The following is a 22,032-nucleotide window of genomic DNA, read 5'->3' on the forward strand; positions in this document are numbered from 1 at the left end:
TTAGGTAGACATTAGGTAAACATGTAAAAAAACGTATAAAAAAGCTATTAACCCTTTAAGTCACACATTTTTCTTTTTACTAAATTGGCTTGAAAATTGTTACTCGGGGATTTTCGGGGTCGCTGATTACGAATCTGACATTAGTTTTTAAAAATTTAAAATGGCGGATCCAATATGGCGGACTTGGAGTTAAAAATTAACTGAATTCGCTTGAAAATTGTTACTCGGGGGTTTTCGGGGTCGCTGAATACGAATCTCATGTCAGTTTTCGAAAATAATAATTTCATTTTTTTATCTATCCTGCTCTCAGCGTTACCCAGAACCAACGACGTGGACTTGGCAAGATTTTGGTTCCACCTTGTTTTTTTTTATTTATTTATTTTTTTTTATTTTTATAAATAAAACAAATTACGATCGTCGCAAAAAAAAGTCAGTGAAACAAATGACGATCGTCAACAATCTTTATGATAGTAAAAAAAGGTATACATTGGATTCAGTTACAAAAACATAAATGCTAACAATTTTGTAAATAACAATACTGCTGAGTGTAAAAAACGTTTATTTTTACAGGTTACTAATCCAAGGGTTGGCAGGTACATGATTTAAAGATAAGCATCTATTATCTCTATTAAAACATTTAAAATTCTGAAATTCTATTTTTATTTTTTTATTCAGCGACCCTGAAAACCCCCGAGTAACGATTTTCAAGCAAATTCAGTCAATTTTCAACTTCATGTCCACCATATTGAATCCGCCATTTTTTATTTTTTAAAACTGACATCAGATTCGTATTCAGCGACCCTGAAAAACCCCTGGTACCGATTTTCAAGCGAATTCAGTAAATTTTTAACTTCATGTCCGCCATATTGGATCCGCCATTTTGATTTTTTAAAAACTGACATCAGATTCGTAATCAGCAACCCCGAAAACCCCCGAGTAACGAGTTTTAAGCGAATGCTTTGACTTTTTATTTTTTCGTCCACCATATTGGATCTGCCATTTTGAAATTTAAAAAACTGATATCGGATTCGTATTTAGCGACCCTGAAAACCCCCGAATAACGATTTTCAAGCGAATTCAGTCAATTTTCAACTTTATGTCCGCCATATTGGATCCGCCATTTTGAATTTTTAAAAACTGACATCAGATTCGTAATCAGCGACCCCGAAAACCCCCGAGTATCAATTTTCAAGAGAATTCAGTTAATTTTTAACTTTTATGTCCGCCATATTGGATCGGCCATTTTGAATTTTTAAAAACTAAAGTCAGATTCGTAATCAGCGACCCCGAAAACCCCCGAGTAACGATTTTCAAGCGAATTCATATGAAATATAATTGTAATATAGTGAAAAACCAAAGGTGGGTCGCTGAGCGACCCACTGTGACGCAAAGGGTTAATCGAATTATTATGATAAAAAAAAGTTGATAAAAGGGTAAATGAATATTTATAGAGTAAATTCTTACAAAATTTGTAATTAATAAAGCATTAAATAATTAATAATGAATGGAAATGTGCGCGAGGTACCTGATCAGTTAGCTGTACAATTATTTTCGTGCTATTTTCATGAAAAGAATATAAATTAACGGCAAAAACAATTGATATTTATAAAAAAGTGTAAAATTGATTTAATTTGAGTGTTTGCAATACGAATTATTAAATAATAATTAAGTTTTTATCAAATGTGAATAGTGTTGTGAAAACCTGTGAAAACTAATGAATTACCACATTTCCGATCGCATATGATAATAAAAAGTTCTCGATGAGTGTAACAAGAAAGCTGCAATTTAACCAAGTACATAATTTCCGAGAATGCCAGAGATGGCGCCACCAGTTTTTACAATACAGTGCGAGCATGTTTTCTTCCAAGCTTTTGCTTTGAAAGAAACTAATTAATTAATTAAATAATTAACTAGTTAATTAATTATTAACTAGTTAATAAAAAAATTAATTAATTTATTAATTAATTAATAATTAATAATATGCAAGAAAAAGCAATAAATAATTAAATAACAATAATTTTTTTATTAACTAGTTAATTAACTAATTAATTAATTAATTAATTAACTAGTTAATTAATTAATTATTAACTAGTTAATAAAAAAATTATTGTTATTTAATTATTTATTGCTTTTCCTTGCATATTATTAATTCTTAATTAATAAATAAATTAATTTTTTTATTAACTAGTTAATAATTAATTAATTAACTAGTTTATTAATTAATTAATTAGTTTCTTTCAAAGCAAAAGCTTGGAAGAAAATATGCTCGCATTGTATTGTAAAAACTGGTGGCGCCATCTCTGGCATTCTCGGAAATTATGTACTTGGTTAAATTGCAGCTTTCTTGTTACACTCATCGAGAACTTTTTATTATCATATGCGATCGGTAATGTAGTAACTCATTAGTTTTCACAGGTTTTCACAACACTATTCACATTTTATAAAAACTTAATTATTATTTAATAATTCGTATTGCAAACACTCAAATTAAATCAATTTTACACTTTTTTATAAATATCAATTGTTTTTGCCGTTAATTTATATTCTTTTCATGAAAATAGCACGAAAATAATTGTACAGCTGAACTGATCAGGTACCTCGCGCACATTTCCATTCATTAATTATTTAATGCTTTATTAATTACAAATTTTGTACGAATTTACTCTATAAACATTCATTTACCCTTTTATCAACTTTTTTTATCATAATAAGTCGATTAATAGCTTTTTTATACGTTTTTTTACATGTTTACCTAATGTCTACCTAAAGTCCACTTAGTTAAGTAGACATTACGCAAATCGAATCCGCCAGGGAAAACAAAAAAATGCGTATTTCATGTTTTTCTCCAAAGAACGAGAAAAAAAATATTTTAGACGAATTTAGAGGGTCAAAGGTACATTTCACGTGGAATCGCCCATATGTATTTTAGCGGGTAGATAGATTTAACACCTTATTTATGTCAAATTCAGGAAAAATAATTTTTAATTTCATAAATTTAAGTAATTTAAAATTTATTGTATTTTTCGACACTATGAATTGTTAATTCATAATAAATTTTATTTAACTATTCTAATGAAAAAATCTCAACTAATTTCACTAAAAAGACATTTTTGAACAAAGTTCGAGTGTATAACACAGTAAAGTTGGTTGTATCATTTTCTATTGCAACGTTTTGACGCACATAAGTTATATCACAATGAGAGAGTTTTGTAAACCATTTTTAGAAATGACACGCGAAGCGGTCTCATTTTTTGATGCAAAAAATTTAATCAACTTATATTAATCATGGCCGAAATGAATCGACTGAAAAATAAACTATTTATTTTCAGTTATCTTCGTAATAGTGTAATTGCAGAGACTATTTCACTATTTAATTTGAAAATGAAAATAATAGAAAATCAAAGACAGTGTGCAATTCGATAATTAAATAGTGACAACTTATAAACATAACCTAAAATGCATGAAAAAAAAAATTTGTCGATAATATAAATATAGCCGAGCTTTTTACAAGATAGGTTGCAGCACTCATCTTTTTTCTTTCTTTAAATTTTTTCTGAATCGTTTTTATAAAAAGCAAAATTGTTACTTGCTAAACGGAAACATTGGTCAAAAAGATATATTCACTGAGAAAAAAGGTTTGAGCTGACAACCAAATATTTCATTTAATATATGTGCAACTAAAATTTTTTGGTTGACACAACTAAACTTTAGTTGACATCAACCAAAGTTTGGTTGAGACTACCAAATTCTTTTTCATTTTCTTATTTAGTCGTCTGAAACAAACTTTGGTTGTTGTCAACTAAAGTTTAATTGTGTCAACCAAAAAATTTTAGTTGCACATATATTGAATGAAATATTTGGTTGTCAGCTCAAACCTTTTTTCTCAGTGTTGTATTATCAAAAAAAGTAATATTGTAATCAATAATATTGGTTTAAATAAGATATTAATTATTTTCAACAAAATTTTTCATAAAATATTTTATTATTTTTTACAATATTTTTAATGAAAAAATTAATTTTCTCACAAATATTTTTAATCAAATGTTAAATATTTTTCACACATGTTTTTTGTTCAAAAATAATATTTTTCACCTTTTCTTTGATAAAAAAAATTAATTTTTTTCATCAATATTTTTGATTAAAACATTAATTTTTTTCATCAATATTTTTGATTAAAAAATTAATTTATTTCACCAATATTTTTGATTGAAAAAAATATCTTTTATTAACAAAAATTTTTTTTCATGAAAATTTCCTTTAAAAATGTATTTTTCTTTCTGTAATGAGGAGGGGGTAAAAACCTAATTTTTATTGGAAAAAAATCTCCATTTTTTATTAAGGGGATAAGACTAAATCTTGTCAAATAAAAAAATTTAATTTTTTCTCCATTTTTAATTTTTAACGCAACGAGTAGAAATCTTGAGAGGATCAGTTTAAATCTTAATTTTTTTTGGGTAAAAATCTCCATTATGTATTTAGTGGATAGGACTAAATATTGTCAAATTAAAATGGAGATTTTTTCACAATAAGATTTAAGATTTAATCTTCTCCTGTCTACAGAAAAAAATTCCTATTAATTGTGTCAGAAATTAAAAATGGAGAAAAAATTAAAATTTTTAAATTAACAATATTTAGTCCCATTTCATTAATAAAAAATAAAGATTTTTTGCTAATAAAAATAAAGATTTAAACTCCTTCTCTCAACAGAAAGAAAGATTTCTATTCGTGGCGTCAAAAAAAAATCGGACAAGTGCGAGTTACACCAGTGGCGGATCCAGAACTTACTCTAGGGGGGGGGGTGATCCATAGATGATCGACGTCCGTCGACCACCTTTGTGTGACCTTTTTTTTTTTTAATACAAATATTTTGCTCCAGGGGGGAGTCATGACCCTATTGACCCCCAACTGGACCCGCCACTCACTCGCACTAATCCCTGTTGAAAATTCCTATGTGAGAACACATATGGGATCCCATCCAGGATCTCTTGTGAGTTCTTATGTGGGTTCCCGTACAGGTTCACACATAAGATCCTGTATGAAAAGGTTCCTGGGATGAACTTGCGTGAGATCAAGCGCACGATCTTATGTCTCTGTAAAAGCAATAACACAGGATCCCATGAGGTTTCCTGTGTAGGTTCCTATATGAACAACACGATAAATAGGAACTCATACAAGATCTCGGATAAGATCCCATGTGTGTTCCTATTTATCGTGTTGTTCATATAGGAACCTACACAGGAAACCTCATGGGATCCTGTGTTATTGCTTTTACAGAGACATAAGATCGTGCGCTTGATCTCACGCAAGTTCATCCCAGGAACCTTTTCATACAGGATCTTATGTGTGAACCTGTACGGGAACCCACATAAGAACTCACAAGAGATCCTGGATGGGATCCCATATGTGTTCTCACATAGGAATTTTCAACAGGGATTCAAGGGTTCCGTACCCCTAATCCTAAAATTTCAGGGGTTTAAAGTGTGAAGGCTGATAGAAAAATTCCAATTTTGATTATTTTTTCATGTAATGTGAGCATGGAAATACATATCATAAGTTTTTAAAAATTTTTTTATCATTTAACATTTTCAATTTTATGATTTTTTTTAGACTTCACCAAATAATAAAAATATCAACAAATAAAAAATGTCAAAAGATAAAAAAAATAGCAAATGGTAAAAAAAAGAAAATGGCAAATTATAAAGAATGGCAAAACACTACAAAAAAATATAGCAAGCACAATTGGAGTTCTCGCTATATTTTTTTTGTAATCTACACGCAAAAATATGTAAAAGTGTATAAATTTCAAGCTCTTTAGATAAAATTTTCTTCATTTTTTGAGGAAAATTCATGATTTTTATCGAAAATTATCAGTTTTACCTTGAAAACGCTATGATAATCAACTCAAATCGTTCTCGCTATATTTTTTTTGTAATCTACACGCAAAAATACATAAAAAAGTATAAATTTGGATCTCTTAGGATAAAATTTTCTTCTTTTTTTATTCGAAAAATCCATGATTTTTTCTAAAAATATGAGTTTTCCTTAAAAACAATATGATCATCAACTCCAATCGTGCTCGCTATATTTTTCCTGTAATCTACACGCAAAAATACGTAAGTATACCAAATATGAACTGTCTTGGTCAAATAGTGTGTGCGCTAGGTGGATTAAACGCTTTTTTTCAAAATTTTTTCCTTGACAACGCTATGTAAATTGATCTGAATCATGTTCGCTATATTTTTCCTGTAATTTTCACGTAAAAATACATAAGTGTACCAAATTTGAGCTCTCTATGTAAAAAGATGTGGCAACCAGGGGGGGGGGGTACATAGTCATTTTCAGGGATTTTTCGTAAAAATTCATGGTTTTTCCTTGACAACGCTATGATAATCAATTCCTATGAGATTCGCTATATTTTTCCTGTAATCTACACGCCAAAATACATATGTATACCAAATTTCAGCCCTCTAGATAAATTCGTGTGGCCGCTAGGGGGGGGTACATGCCTTGCTTCACTAGTCTCATTAATAGGGTTCCCCCTTCGGGTACGGAACCCTAAAAATGGAGATTTTTTTCCAATAAAAATTAGGTTTTTACCCCCTCCTCATTACAGAAAGAAAAATACATTTTTAAAGGAAATTTTCATGAAAAAAAATTTTTGTTAATAAAAAATATTGGTGAAATAAATTAATTTTTCAATCAAAAATATTGGTGAAATAAATTAATTTTTTAATCAAAAATATTGATGAAAAAAATTAATTTTTTAATAAAAAATATTGGTGAAATAAATTAATTTTTTAATCAAAAATATTGGTGAAATAAATTAATTTTTTAATAAAAAATATTGGTGAAATAAATTAATTTTTTTTATCAAAGAAAAAGTGAAAAATATCATTTTTGAACAGAAACATTTGGTGAAAAATATTTATTATTTGATCATTTCTAAAAATGACTTACAAAACGCTCTCATTTTGATATAACTTATGTGCATCAAAACGTTCCCTCACAACACAAGGATATTCAGGATATCCCTGGGACGTCCTGGGGATATCCATTCGCTTTTGGCGATTCGGATATCCCTAAGATATCCTCTGGATATCCATGGACATCTCTAAGATATCCCAGGGATATCCAAACCGCCGAAAACAAATCGATATCCCCAGGACGTCCCAAGGATATCCTGAATATCCTTTTGTTGTGAGGGTTACAACGATTTGATGCTATCTTTGGTCTCAATTTGATACTTTCAAGAAAACTGTTAAAGATTCTGCATAATTTTTGGAGAATAACATTAGAAATTAATCAGTAATTCCTTTAATTATGTTAACCCTTAGCTGGAACAATTCCGCGTTTGAACGTAAATGGCACAACAGGTTTACTCGACCCGACATATTTAAACGTGTATTGTACAGCCGGCATTGAATATTTTTGCACAAAAAGTTAATCTGAGGTAGCCTATGATGTGTTTTTTAAAATGTACTTAGTTTTCAGGGATTCATTTATTTTAGGTTAGTTAAAAAAATTGTGAAAAATAAAAACGAAAACTTGCGTGTTTTTACATAAAAATTCATAATTTATTTAAATTTTAATATTATGACTTAAAAATTTAAGGTTCTACTCATGATGTATTATTCTTTAAGCAGCAAATTACCACAACAGCAGGACTTGTAAAAAAGGTATTTATTTTGCAGAATAAAAGGTGACTTTTTAGGCTAAAATAAAAAATTTATAATTATTAATGTCTGAAGCTAATTTATTCTTTGTGTCGAATTAGTTGTATCAAAAAAGTTACAAAATTACTAAGAATATGTCGAACTAATATACTAAAATATGAAAAATATTCAAAAGCTACACATTCAATTAATTTGAGCTTGAAAAAGTGCTCAGGTCTAGTGGACCCATGGTGCCAGTTAAGGGTTAATTAACTGATAACGGATTCGTAATCAGCAGCATGCCCAAAAATTCCCGAGTAACCAATCTCAAGCGGATTCAGTTAATTTGTAAAAAATCATTTGAGATGTTTTTAATTTTTAAAAACTAATATCAGATTCGAAATCAGCTACTCAATAACTCTTAAGTATCTATTATCTAAATTCCAATTAAATCCAATCAATTATTAAAAACTCATCTGCCAATTACATTTTTGAAAACTGATTAATATCAGATTCATAATCAGCATCCCCGAAAACTCCCGAGTAACATGTTGTAAATGATTCTACACGGAGAGACCCGTAGGAGTAATTTTTATAAAATGTAACACTATGTTTTACTATTTTGCTTTGCATAGTCCGGCAATAAGGGACTTTTTGTAATATTTACTATAAAAATATATATTTACTATTTTGTAACAAATTACTACGTTTTTTAAAATAATATGGTAGTATAGTAGCCAATAGAAACACTCGCGCCGAGTAAGCATTCGTTGGGTCACTAAAAATTACTATAGTGAAAAGTAACTTTCGAAACACAACCTCTTAAATTACATTATACTTTAATATAAAAAACAAAGGGGTTAAACTCTGTGATCGGACGCAGGGACTTGTCCCGCCGACCCGTGAGAGATACATCGACCTCCACTTCCGAGCTATGCCCCTGGTATAGTTCAAGTGACCCTGGATATCATTGGCGTTTACGTCATTGTAACTAACGGAGGCGGTTCTGGGCCCATCCTGGCGAGATGGTAGTACCCTGTAGACGCCCGAAGATCCCACGATACGGGACAAAACATGATGACATGATGAACGACTGTAAAAAAGAAGAGTACCTGCAGGGTAATGCAAACGCTAAATCCCTCTCTGGTTCCGATCGTCAAGGGCTTAGCGTGGGGGCGATGGCCAGTGGCCCGTGGATGCAGGAGGGCAACACTGTTTTGAATGTACCATCTATCATTGTGGACGAGGCTAGAGGAGATTTCGAAGTACCACAGACCACCGTGGTAAGGGATAGCCGAAGAAGAGGAAGTGCATCGAGTATTCTGAGTGTGATGAGTGGCAGCAGTGCGAAGAGCGCCTATAGTCCGATTCCCTCAGAAGTGGACGATGAGGCGATCAATGAGGAACGTGAAGTTTCCTTAAAGATTAGGAAAGAAGAAGCGGAGTGGCTTCGCAAGATCGAAGAAGAGATCGTGAAAATGATCAAATCTTGTGACATTCAAAAGAATGTCAACATGACAATCAAGGACGGACTGAAGAATCTTCAGGTCCTTGTCCAGGAGGCGAAGGTGAAACACGCAGCGGCCGATAAGTTGGACATGGATCTGGAAGCAGTTTTGGGAAATGCGGCAGATAACCACATGGACAGAAAAAACAGAAGAGAGCGTCAGTTTAAACGCCAACTTAGAAGCGTTCTAAAGGACGCTCAGAAACGGAGAAGAGGAGAGGACAGTCCGGAGGAGACAAAAACCAACGGAAGTAAGAAAAAGAAGGCAGAAGAAAATCCGGAACCAACCTTAAAGGCGACGAACAACTTAAGGCCAGAGCTTTTTCAACGACGGGAAACAGCGACGAGAGGATCTACCATGGTCATCAAGGTTGCGAAGGGGAGTACGTATGCTGACGTTTTGAGCAAACTCTGAAAGAAAGTAAACCCAGACGCCAGCCATACCAGAGTGGTAGCAGCAAGAGCTACGAAGAAAGGGGATCTCCTCATCAAAATCGGAGGATATTCAAACAAGGAAGCATTCACCGCAGAGGTTACCAGGGCGGTTGAAGGTATGGGCAAGTTACAGTTGGTCGATCGAAGAGTCACATTGGAGATCCGCGATTTGGATTGCCTTACTGAGATAGATGAGGTACAGGAAGTGTTGGATAGAGGAATTGGAAAGTCAGGAAGCAGGAAAGTGACGGTCCTAGGACCTAATCGCAGAGGAATGAAACTCGCGGTTGTTGTCACCAACCCAGATGAAGCGGACAGACTAGAAAAATTGGGGCACATAAAAGTGGGTTTTATGTGCTGCCCAATTAAAAGAAAAGTGATGGTACTACGGTGTCATCGATGTCTTGGCTATGGTCATATAGCAAGAAGTTGTGCAGCAGAAGATAGATCGGCTGCGTGTTTCAGATGCGGAGAAGCCGGTCATAAGTATGCGGACTGTAAGAAGAGCCCAAGCTGCTTCTTATGCAAGAAACTGAGCGACATCAGTACGAATCACGTCGCAGGCAGTGGAGGATGCGGAGTCTTCAGGTCAGCCCTAGAGGAAGTTAAGAAGACTCTCGCTCGTACGAAAAATAAATAGGCCAGGAAGATTGGCAAAAGGCATGGTCGCGCAAGCGAAATCCCAGGGACCTTCACCTACGAAGTTTAAAGCCAGACGGTAGTTCCGTAGTGAAAAGTGTCCAGCCAAAGGGTGTTTCTTTTAGCGGGTCGGCAGGAGAAAGCTAAACCTCGCACAACCTGGAGAGCCGGGCTCCAAGGCGTCTGATCCTTGGAGTTGCAATTCCCTCCTTGGTGTAGCAGATTTTATTTACATCCTACGAAAAACCAAAAAAAAATATATAAAAAACAAAGTTTTCTTTTATAATTAGATAACTCATATTCTAGTTTTTCCTTTCTATGATTTTCCTACATAAAATATTAAAAATTACCGGACTATGCAAAGCAAAGTAATAAAACACAGTGTTACATTTTATAAAAATTACTCCTACGGATCTCTCCGTGATATCAAAATCATTGTCTAAATAAAGAATTTATTTTATAACCATTAGCATAACTAGAAAAATTTATCATATTTGAATTAGAATTGTTTGGAAAGTTTGTAAATTTTGTTAAATTAATCATGACTTTCAAAAGTTTTCTAATTGAAATATGATGAATTCTCCCATTTGACAGAAAAGTTTACAAATAAATTTTCACCTTATGATTTTGTTCTTTTTACACAATAATCAATTAATATAAGTTAAATAGGCTTCTGTACTCTCATCATAAATTCCTATAACTGTCAAAATAAGATTTTTTCTGTGCAACTCAAATTGAAAATTAAAATTTAGTCAAATATATTAAATTTCGAATAATAATACCCACAAATGTGTTGTACGGATATTAAAAAATCATTATTACAAAGTATAATATTTTTCTAAAAATTTACCGCAACAACTTTCGTCAAAATATAATGGACTGACCCACAATGTTTTTTATATTTAATAATTAATTTACAAAATTTTCCATGCAACAAAAAATTGTATTGTGAATGAAAATTAAATTATTATAGCAAATTATTTCAACAATAAATTTCAATATTGAAATTTCAAATAAAATTATATTTAAAATTAAAAAATATTATTTTTTATTTCAAATGGAATAAATGAACGTGAAAAAGATGCTGATGATTACGAATCCGTGGTCATCCAATATGGCGGACAAAAAAAAATTAGAAATGCATCGAATTCGATTGAAACTCGTTACTCGGAGGTTTTCGGGGTCGCTGATTAAGAATTTGAAGTCAGATTTTAAGAATTAAAAATGGCGGATTTAATATGGCTGAAAATTTTTTTAAAAATCGATTTAATTTTCCTGAAACTCATTACTCGTGGCTTTTCGGGGTCGCTGATTAGGTATTTCAAGTCCATTTTTAAAAATTCAAAATAGTGGATCTAATACGGCTGACAAAAATTAGAAATACATCGAATTCGCTTGAAACATAATTATTACTTGGAGGTTTTTGAGGTCGCTGATAACGAATCTGTTGTTAGTTTTTCAAAATTCAAAATAGCGTATCCAATATGGCGGACATATTTTTCTAAATACATCAGTTTTTGCTTAAAACGCGTTACTCAGAGGTTTTCAAGGTCGCTGATTACGAATCTGATATTAGTTTTTTAAAACTCAAAATGACGGACAGAAAAATTAAAAGCAATCGAATTTATTTAAAACTTATTACAAAGGTTTTCAGTGTCATCTAAATTCAAATTTAGATTTTAGAAATTAAAAACAGTGGATGAAATATGGCGACAGTTATCTACAACCCCAGAATGTACCACGTGGAGGTGTGCGGCAGGATTTTACACCTCTTATTTTTTAAAAAAAATTTTTTGTATTTTTAGATTTGTTTTTTATTTTTTTTTAGACATAAATGTTAAGGAAAGAAAAAAATCCGATCAACTTTAATTTTGTCGTCCGCCATATTGGATTTTAAAAAACTTACACTACCGTCGGAAATTGTCGGTACGGCTGACGTTCGAGGAGTGGAAATTCGGCGCTGACTTTAAAGCAAGATATTTCAAGTTAGAAAAAAGTTAGAGACTTCTAACTTAGATAGTTGGAAAGCTGATCTGAAGAAAATTTTTTTCTTTTTTAGTATTTATAACACCGAAAAGATTTCAAGAAAAAATTATGCAATTTTCTTACATTCGTACTAATGTTTTTGACTTCCGGCATAATCTAGAATAATGTATGGATCAATTTGACAACATAATCTTTAGGGTCTCAGCTTTAATTTGCATTTTTGAAACCTAAAAAATGTTTTGTGGTTCCTGAAATATGTTAAAAAAGGTCCGAACATGTATTTCTACAACTCTGCCAACAATCGTCACTTTTCGCCGACTCGCTGCTGGGTTGTAGAAACACATACTTAAACATTTTTTAACATATTTCAGGAACTACAAAAATTTTTTAATTTTTTAAATTTTAACACAATCTTTAAGGTCTTAGCTTTAATTTGATTTTTTGAAACTTAAAAAATGTTTTGTAGTTCCTGAAATATGTTAAAAAAGTTCCGAGCATGTGTTTCTACAACCCAGCAGCGAGGCGGCGATAAGTGATGATCGACGGCTGAGTTGTAGAAAAACATGCTCGGATCTTTATTAACATATTTCAGGAACCACAAAACATTTTTTAGGTTTCAAAAATGCAAATTAAAGCTAAGACCCTAAAGATTATGTTGTCAAATTGATCCATACATTATTCAAGATTATGCCGGAAGTCAAAAACATTAGTACGAAAGTAAGAAAATTGCATAATTTTTTCTTGAAATCTTTTCGGTGTTATAAATACTAAAAGAAAAGAAATAATTTTCTTGATATACATTCAGAAGCAAAATTTTATTAACTTTCCAAACATCTAAGTTAAAAGTCTCTAACTTTTTTCTAACTTAAAATATCTTAAAATCTATCTTAAAATATATCTTGAGTACATCATACTCAAATTCAGCGACCTTTAAAACTCCTAAATAACGAGTTTTAAGCGAATCCGATCAATTTTTATTTTTGTTTCAAGCGAATCCGATCAATTTTTAATTTTCCTGTCCGTTATTTTGAATTTTTAAAATCTGACTTCATATTCGTAATCAGCGACCTCGAAAACATTTTGATATAATTATGTGAGATATTAGTTTGATAAGATAATGTATGCTGTCTGAGATTTAATGTAATAAAAGTATCCTTCAAAATAGTCTACTTTTGAGCAGACATATTGGATTTTGGTTATTGAATTTTCAAAATTTGACTTCAAATTCGGATTTAACGTCGAAAATACCATAAATAACGTATGTGTAATGTAAATCTACTTGTTTTTTGTGCCTTTTATCAATTTTTTTGTATGTACGTCTATAGTCGTACCTCACACTGGAAGCCCACTTTAGAATGTACGTCTATAGACGTAGCCTCACACTTAAGGGGTTAATATTTTTTAATAAAAATGTATACCCAAGTGCGAAAAGCCAAGACTCCTAATACGGCCTATCATTGGCCCAGTAATGTTTGCCGAAGTACGGCAAACATTACTGGGACAATACTGGCGATCAACTCGTCCCATTATTGGGCCAATATTGGCACCGATTCTCGGTAGCTCTAATTTGCCATAATTGGGCCGAACTCTGTTTCATTACTGGGTTAATATGGGCACCAATACTTGATAATTCTGATTTGCCATAATTGGGATGAACTCTGTCCCAATACTGGGTCATAATTGGCACATTAAAGGCTGAAATGTTGAATTTTTTTTGACATGTCATTTTTCCAAAGGTTGGAATGAATCTTGTCCCAGTAATGGCGCAGTTGAGCAAATTCTATGGAATGTGATCACAAAAATTTTTGATGATTGGAGCAATTTTATTGAAACCTTTTGAATATGTTCCTTTATTTGTACAGAATAAAAGCCCACAAACAATTTCTCAAAATTTTCAAAATTTTCGGAGATATCTCTAATTTAAAATTTGTGTTATTTTCTTAAAAAACCATGTAACTTTTTTCTTGTTATCCAATGAGATTAATTTTTTATCAAATTTCTCGCAAAAGATGCTATTTTAAGAAAAAAACAGTTCAGTAAAAAAAATTTTTTTTTCCCAGGAAAATAGTAAAACTAAATTTTTAAATTCATTTTTTGAAATTTGAAAAAATTGATCTCATTTGGATAACAAATAAAGGAACATATTCACAAAGTTTCAATAAAATTGCTTCCAATCATCAAAAAAAATTCTTGTGCTCAATATAAATAAATTTTCTGATTAAAAATAATTAAAATGATTCATATAAACATTTTTTCAAAATTCTCAAATACGTAAAACGACAATATTTCTGAGGAATGTAAAATACGAAATTACGTCAATGTTTAAATATGTTTATATTTAAAGTTTTAACAAATCCGTTTTGTAATAAACAGATGTAACAAGTTAAAAAAATATAAAATGTCTCTTACAGAAAATTTCTTTTCAAACTAGATAGACTCACAAAGCACCGCGCGCGCATTAAGCTTGCAATCCGAGTTTAAATATTTATTTAAACTTATTAAACTTATCAGGCCCACTCTGAAACCTTTTCTAAAGTCTTCTTAACACTTCTAGGTAGGTATACAAAAAAAAATCGGGCCCAAATGTAAAAAACATTAATTTGTTTATAAAAAACTAATATTTTTTTTATAAAAATTAAAAATTTTTTTTTTGTTTACATTATTTAAAAGTCGTGAAAAACTAAACTTTTTTTCTCTTAGCAAAATTTTTCTAAAGTTGATAGTTTTAAAGATACATGTAATTGAAAATAAGTCTACTTTTGAAAATCTAAAATTTCAAAAATTCATAGTGAGAAAATTTGGCCATAAAAAAAAAATACGTATTCTTTTTTTTTCAATAAGGAATGAAGAAAAAATGTTTTTGGCCGAATTAAAAATTTGTTTGTAAATTTGACGTGGAATCGCCCATATGTTATATTCATTAAGTAAATAATTATTTACTACTATTTTTTGAATCTAATAAATGATTTTTTAAACTTGGATAACAATTAATTAATTTTTTTCAGTGAAATATTTGGTTTTTTAATGTAAATAAAAATTATTTGATACAATTTTATTTTATCGATTCAACTTCAAATAAATTAAATTATTCATGAATAGGTACGAATAATTTATTATTTAATGCTAATACCCACATTTAACTTCTAAAAATTATTACGGCGTCGAATCTTAAATTATCGAATTTCTATTTAGCAAAATTGTATAAAATGGATTTTATATTATGTAAAATTTTCATATCGAAGAATTTACATTTAACTAAAATTGTATTTAAATAATTTCTATTTAGCATAACTCTTATAAAGCATTTTTTCTAATACTTTTTTAAAATTTTAAATTAATATAATTTCAATTTAACGAAAATGTCTATAACAATTGACAAAACAAGTTGTAAATTCAGATGTTCATTACATGAACATTTTGCTTCCTCTTTACGATCAGCAAAAAAATTTGCTTCCTCAGATTTGAGATATTAATATGATAAATGAGCCTACCAAATTTTATCTAAATACATTAAAACCTGTTAAAGTTATCTTCTAAACAAAAAAGGGATCCACACACACACATACACACACATACATACATCCGGACAATTGATCAGGATCTCATATAACATGTTTCTATAAAGAAAAAAATTTGTTTCCGTCACTTTGAAAAGTTTTATAAACGAAAGGACTACAAAGCTTCCTCCACGAGGAAGCAAAAAAGAACTAAGTAGAATTTTTCTTAAATGAGAATTCTGTTAAAGAAGAATTAGTTAGAATTAAAATTTTCTTTAATAAAAACTTTTTTAATCAAGAGTTTTGTTAAATAAACATTCTGTTAATTGTGGATATATTTAATGACAATTCTGTTAAAAAAATGTTTCTTTATGCAATTTTTCTTGACATAAACTCCGTTAAATTGAAATTGTATTAATTTGAAATTCGATGTACTGGAAAATCTACTTTATATAATTTTACTAAATAAAAATTTGATAATTTGAGATTTGACGCCGTAAAAATTCTTTTAAATTAAATGTTAAGAATATTTATACTTAGAATATTTATATTTAGTAGATACTAGACAGGTAAATGATTTAATTGTATTAAAATAAATTTTATTTGATAAAAATAAAAAAATTTTTAGTGTAATTTAGGTCAGGGAAAAGTCTGTAAAAAGCCAGGGAAAAGACAGGGAATTTTTTTCCTAGCTTAAATACCAACCAAACTCTTTTTTCAGCGCATGGTAGAAAATATTGGGCCAATAATGTCTGCCGAGGACTGGCAGCCGACGTCCAACCGCAATAGCACCACAAGAGTCGGCCCAATATTATCTGCCAAGGCTCGGGGCCAATTTTGCCAATACTGAGCCAGTATTTGGCCGTGTTGGTTTTCGCACTTGGGTATACAAATACATTGAAATATGTACTATTCGATAAAATAAACTTCGTTTTAAAAAAATGTTAAACAACGGCTACTAAATTTTTTTAAAATTCTTTTTTTTTGACAAACATAAAGGTATATAACCACTAAATGTGAAGCATTCATAAGCACTCCGTCCGGGGATTTCTCGAATATTATATTATTTCTGTATTTTTATTTAATTAAACTTTTATGACACATCAATTCTGAGAAGCAAATGAGTTCAAACACGTGGTTGAATGACCATAAACATAAATGTTTAGGTAATTATCACTCACCCACTCATTATCAAATCAGCAAAAGGAATAATAGCTATTGTCCAAATTTAAAGGGACATTATATTCTTAATTTCTATTATTCAATATAATGAAACGCGTGAGAACTATATCATCAGATAAGATTTTCAAAATATAGTAGAAAATAAAAGAAAAAAAATTCTTATAGGTTTATTTTGCTTATTTCTTATTCTATACTTATTTTCTTATCTTTTATCTTTAAAGTATTTGTCGCTTTTTCAAACTAAATTAAAGGAATATTTCCAATAAATATTTAGATTTTTAGCTTTTGTAAAGCAAAATGTAAAATTTTTATTTTGTAAAATAACTTTTCAAAATTCTTCTTCTTGTTAAAACAATTGATTATTTATAGTTTCGAAGAATTTGATGCTAAAGAAAATAATAATAAATAAAAGAATTATATTTTTTTAGATTATTAAATAAACAATTAATCTGACGATATAGTATTTAATGTTTAAAATGATTGTGAATTCTTGATAAATTTTCATAATTCTGTATAGAATAAAATATATTCCTAACTAATTTTCTACTCATAAATTTATGGTCATTCAACCACGTGTTTGAATTCATTTGCTTCTCAGAATCGGTATGTCATAAAAGTTTAATTAAATAAAAATAAAGAAATATTATAATATTCGAGAAATCCTCGGACTGAGAGCTTATGAATGCTTCAAAAGTTTATGTTTTAATATTTTCATATATCTATATAAATAATGAGGATATTAAAATATGTGTTTTTAAAGCAGTTTTGATATTGTACTAGAATTGCTCGATTACAATTTGCCGAGAGGTTTGTTAAATGAAAGCAATTAACGTAATTAAAACATAACGAGAATAATGCCTAGAATGTGTAAAAGCTGTTATTTAGATTAAGATTGATGTTTAAAGGAAAAAGTTCAATATTACTTTAGCTACAGTTAATAAACTGTAGTAACTTCAACTGGTGAATTTTGTGTACTAACACACACAATTCATCAAATTAAAAGCTAATGGAATCAATAACTGGGAATGTATAGAAATAACAAAAAATATTGTACAAATCTCTGTTAAAGATTGCATAAAATTAAAAAAAATTGTTCTCAATTTTATAAATTCTTAAATACCTGTCGTTCTCTTCATTAACCATTTGAGCACAAGTAGAATATGGATTTTTCGGTCCAAAATTATAACAATAAGGATATGCATAGTAACCCCATTTGGCAAATGGCCGTAATTTCTTGGCAAGTTTTAAAGTTTCATCCATAAATTTTCTACCATAAGTTTCAAAATTTCTCTCAGCTAAATTCTTAATGACATCATTACTTAAAAATGGATGCTTCAGACGTTCAATTTCAATTGAAAGTTCACGATATTGATTCAATGATGCCCAATTTTGTCTAAAAATTGGTCTCCAACTTTCAAAATCAATCACTGCTATCCCACTAAATGACTTATTGTACACTTGTTCTTCAACGTGCTGCTCAAATAAATGAAGATGATGTGTCAAATTACCCTCCTGTGGAATTCCTCCATTCCTCCTCCAAACTTTACCTTCATGAAACAAAGACATAAATATATACTTTTTCTACAAAGAAAGAAATGTTTATCAATTGGATAACATTAAATTAAAAAATTATTAAAGTTTATTATGGATTTTAAAATTAATTTTTTGTACCCTTTTTGTCTTTCAGTAAGGCGGGAAAATATCCAGGATCGTACAGAATAAAGATCTCATCACCACGAAATTGATCTTTATCGTTCTGTCTAATGCCAAAATGAGTCGACACTTCTTCAAAAAACAAACCATACTTGTGACACATAAAAGTTGGCACATTCCAATAAACTTGAAAATTATTTACAACTCTATTATCGGTTGTGGTTTGCCAAATACTGAATAAAAATATGACATTTATAGAAAGTTTGATTGGAAGAAATTTTTATGAAGATTTCTCTTTTTTGAGTATATTTTACTATTGATACAAACCCAAAAGATATACCAAATGACTGGGCATTCAGAAACCTATTAATTATGAAGAAAGACAATATTATGTTTTTCATTTCTTTCATATAGTACATTCTTTATACGCTGAAGGTGAATTTCTTTCTAAGAACAATCCAATTCTGCTGAATTTATTGCACTATTGTAACTATATAATTAAGTTTTATGTAAACTGCTTTAAGTTTTAGTTTTTTAATTATTAATTAATATTTCGACTTGATAACATTTAATACAATTTTTTTCTAAAATATTTATATATAAATATATATATGTTTGGCACACATTGACTAGAGAAATAAATTACACCATTTAAATCCTTCAAGAATTGTTTCTGTTTTTAAAAAGAAAAAGCAAGAAATTAAATGTGGATTTTTTAGAATTATTTATATTTTTTAAAAACAAGCAAACGTTGACAACACTAGATATGCAACTGAATACCAGTTAATTTAAAGCTTGTATTTATTCCTCTTCGTTTGACGATCCCCTCTTTAATTCTCATTTAACAGCGGGTTTCGTTATCTATTCTCCGTGAATTGTATTAAAATAATCAAAACTTCGGTACTTTTTATTTTCAATGAAGAAAAGACATAAACGATTTAGAGATTTCGATATACTATGAAAGTGAAGGTTAAATGCTTCATGTAATGAAGATTTCGCTCTCGCGTGCTACTAATAAAAAAGCTACAAAATGCATTACATTATATATATATATATATATATATATATTTATAATTAGCTTATATGAAAACTTTTGTTCATTATTATTATTATTCATTGTCACATCATGACAATGAATAATAATCTGTGAAAAAAGGTAAATATCCGTAAAACTGTATGTCGGCAGAAGCGGAAATTCGTGAGATAATGTATCATACATTGTAGGTCAACGAAATTGAAGGCAAAATATAATTACTTTCAAGAAGTAATTTACTTTACATTATTAAAAAGCAAATAATAAAAAAGTTGTGTTAAAATAATTTTCACAAGTTCATTAAATTCATGTGTAGATATTGTAATAAATATTAAACTTTTTTTTTCTTTTTTAAATATGCCTTGAACTAAAAAAAATCTTGTACAATATTAGAAGGAAAATGATTATATCTTGATAAGAAGAAAACTTAAGTGTCGTATGATAAATAGTCATATTATTTAACAAACAAAAAAGAAAATATGGAAATAATAAAGTTAATTATTATAGATTTTAGGCATTAATTAGAATAAATCTTAAAAAAATTATTTTCAAAATTTGTATTAAAGAATACAACAATGTACATAATGTTTATCATAAGAATAAATAAAAGGAAAAAATTATTATATTTAAGAAAATACATTTTGTCGAACAGTATAAAAAATAATTAACGTTTGAAAGCAGGCGATAAGTAAATTATAATCGCTTGTAAATCCTTGAATGAAAGCAGAAGGTGAATTGTATTTGTTTATTTTTTTAATCTTTCAACAAATATGCTCAATTTCAAGTCAAATGTCCAACCAAAATAAAAATTTTGTTTAATCTCTCTCCAATTTTTTTATGAGTTGTTCTATACGTTGGTAATTTATCAGACAAATATTTTTGAATTTTATGAAAAATAAGTAGAAAGGGAGGGGGTACAATTTTTTATTTTTTGGTGACAAGCTATACTTTGTTTATTTATTATTCTAACAATAAAAAAAATAATTTTAGGACATGATTCATTTGGATATTTTACAAACTTTCGAATGTCATAGTTCATTCTGAAAAAAAATTGTTTTGATCAAAATTTTAAAAAATTTAAAAAATATTTTATTTATTTTTATTTTTGGGTACGTTATTTTCATTATTCAATTTTTATTGGAAAGCTGAGATTTTTTAAAACAAAATATCTTGTTTTTGCAGAAAATCATTTTTTTTCTTTTTAAAAAAATAAATATTGAAAGTTGTGTGCCAAGTCCGCGCGAAGTCATGCTGACCCGCACCACTGTTCTGTGACGTGGATAGCTAACTTTATATTACTGGCAGCAGGTGGTTGTCACTGCAGTGTAATTTTTCTCACAAACAAGGCATTATACTTGAAGGGTAGAATGACAAAAGGGGTCAAGCGTCAATTTATCGAAAATGAGGTTTTTGCATAAAAAAATTAAGAAAATTCATTTACACTTTTCCGTAGAAGGATTTCCTTTTTTATTGCGTATATAAATCAGTTTTTAATAAAAATTAAATTAATAAAATAGCCTCAAATTTACTTTATTGCAACCTGATTGAAAAACAAAAGAAAGTGATGAGTCAATAATATTATGCATAACTTAACAAATTTAAAAATATTGCGAAATATTTTTTCAATCTATAAATTATTAAAAATTATGATGACAATGTAAAATAAAACAATAAATTAAACAATTATTAAATCAATAACTTCTTTTTAGATAATTAAAACAAATATTTTGTAATAAAATTAGTACTTAAAGAAGTTGCAAAAAAAGTTTCGTTCATTTGAACGTTCAAAACTTTTGTCTCATCGATATGAAGGTGAAATGTTTTCATGAATTTCATTCTTCACATTTTTATCCATCTGTTCAATTTTGATCAAAAATATTATTTTTTTAGATTTTATTTTAATATTTTATTTTAATTTTATTTTAATAATATTTTAATTAATAAAATTAATAATAATATATATTTTCAATTTTAAACAATTTTAAAATCATTTTGTTATTAATTTTTAAATATTTTTATGATTATACTAAGTAAACAATTGAATTTAAAGATGAAAGTATTGCTCAATTCCAAAGCAAGCAATTAATTCGTAATTTTCTTGAAAACAAACAATTTTTTAAAGGAATTTTTTTTTCTATTCATTTCATCGATTCCATAGAAAGAAACTAATTTTCCAGTTTTTCTTTAAACTGTATATTTTTTTTATAATTAATGCTTAAAGAAAATGTGCGCAGTTGATATAACCTCAAGGCACCGCAGTTTTTTTTAATTTTATCGTTAATATGTAGGTTTATTTCAACAAATTGTTGTTTATTTATTAAAACATACTAATATATCGAAACGGGTTTCTCAGTTTTTTTTTAAATGACCTGCAAAATTTTTAAAAATGTTTTTTTTACTTCCTGTAAAAACAGTGAATTGGCGCTTGACCCCTTTTGTCATTCTACC

The 22,032-nt window shown here is 29.1% G+C and overlaps 1 protein-coding gene across 1 annotated transcript in view; it reads right to left on the reverse strand.

Moving 5' to 3' along the window:
• LOC127286105 (hyaluronidase B-like) overlaps positions 1-19,323 on the reverse strand; it is a 31,658-nt gene extending 12,335 nt beyond the window's left edge. The window contains exons 1-3 of the mRNA XM_051312408.1: positions 18,879-19,323; positions 18,570-18,784; positions 18,019-18,445 (exon numbers count right to left, since the gene is read on the reverse strand). Of these exons, the coding sequence (XP_051168365.1) occupies positions 18,019-18,445; positions 18,570-18,784; positions 18,879-18,970 (734 nt within the window). The 5' untranslated portion in view covers positions 18,971-19,323. The remainder of the gene's footprint in view (positions 1-18,018; positions 18,446-18,569; positions 18,785-18,878) is intronic.
• Between the last annotated feature and the right edge of the window lie 2,709 nt (positions 19,324-22,032).

The sequence above is a fragment of the Leptopilina boulardi genome, unplaced genomic scaffold, assembly GCF_019393585.1.
Source record: "Leptopilina boulardi isolate dan_hultmark-lab unplaced genomic scaffold, ZJU_Lbou_2.1 LbouV2_347, whole genome shotgun sequence".
NCBI lineage: Eukaryota > Metazoa > Arthropoda > Insecta > Hymenoptera > Figitidae > Leptopilina > Leptopilina boulardi.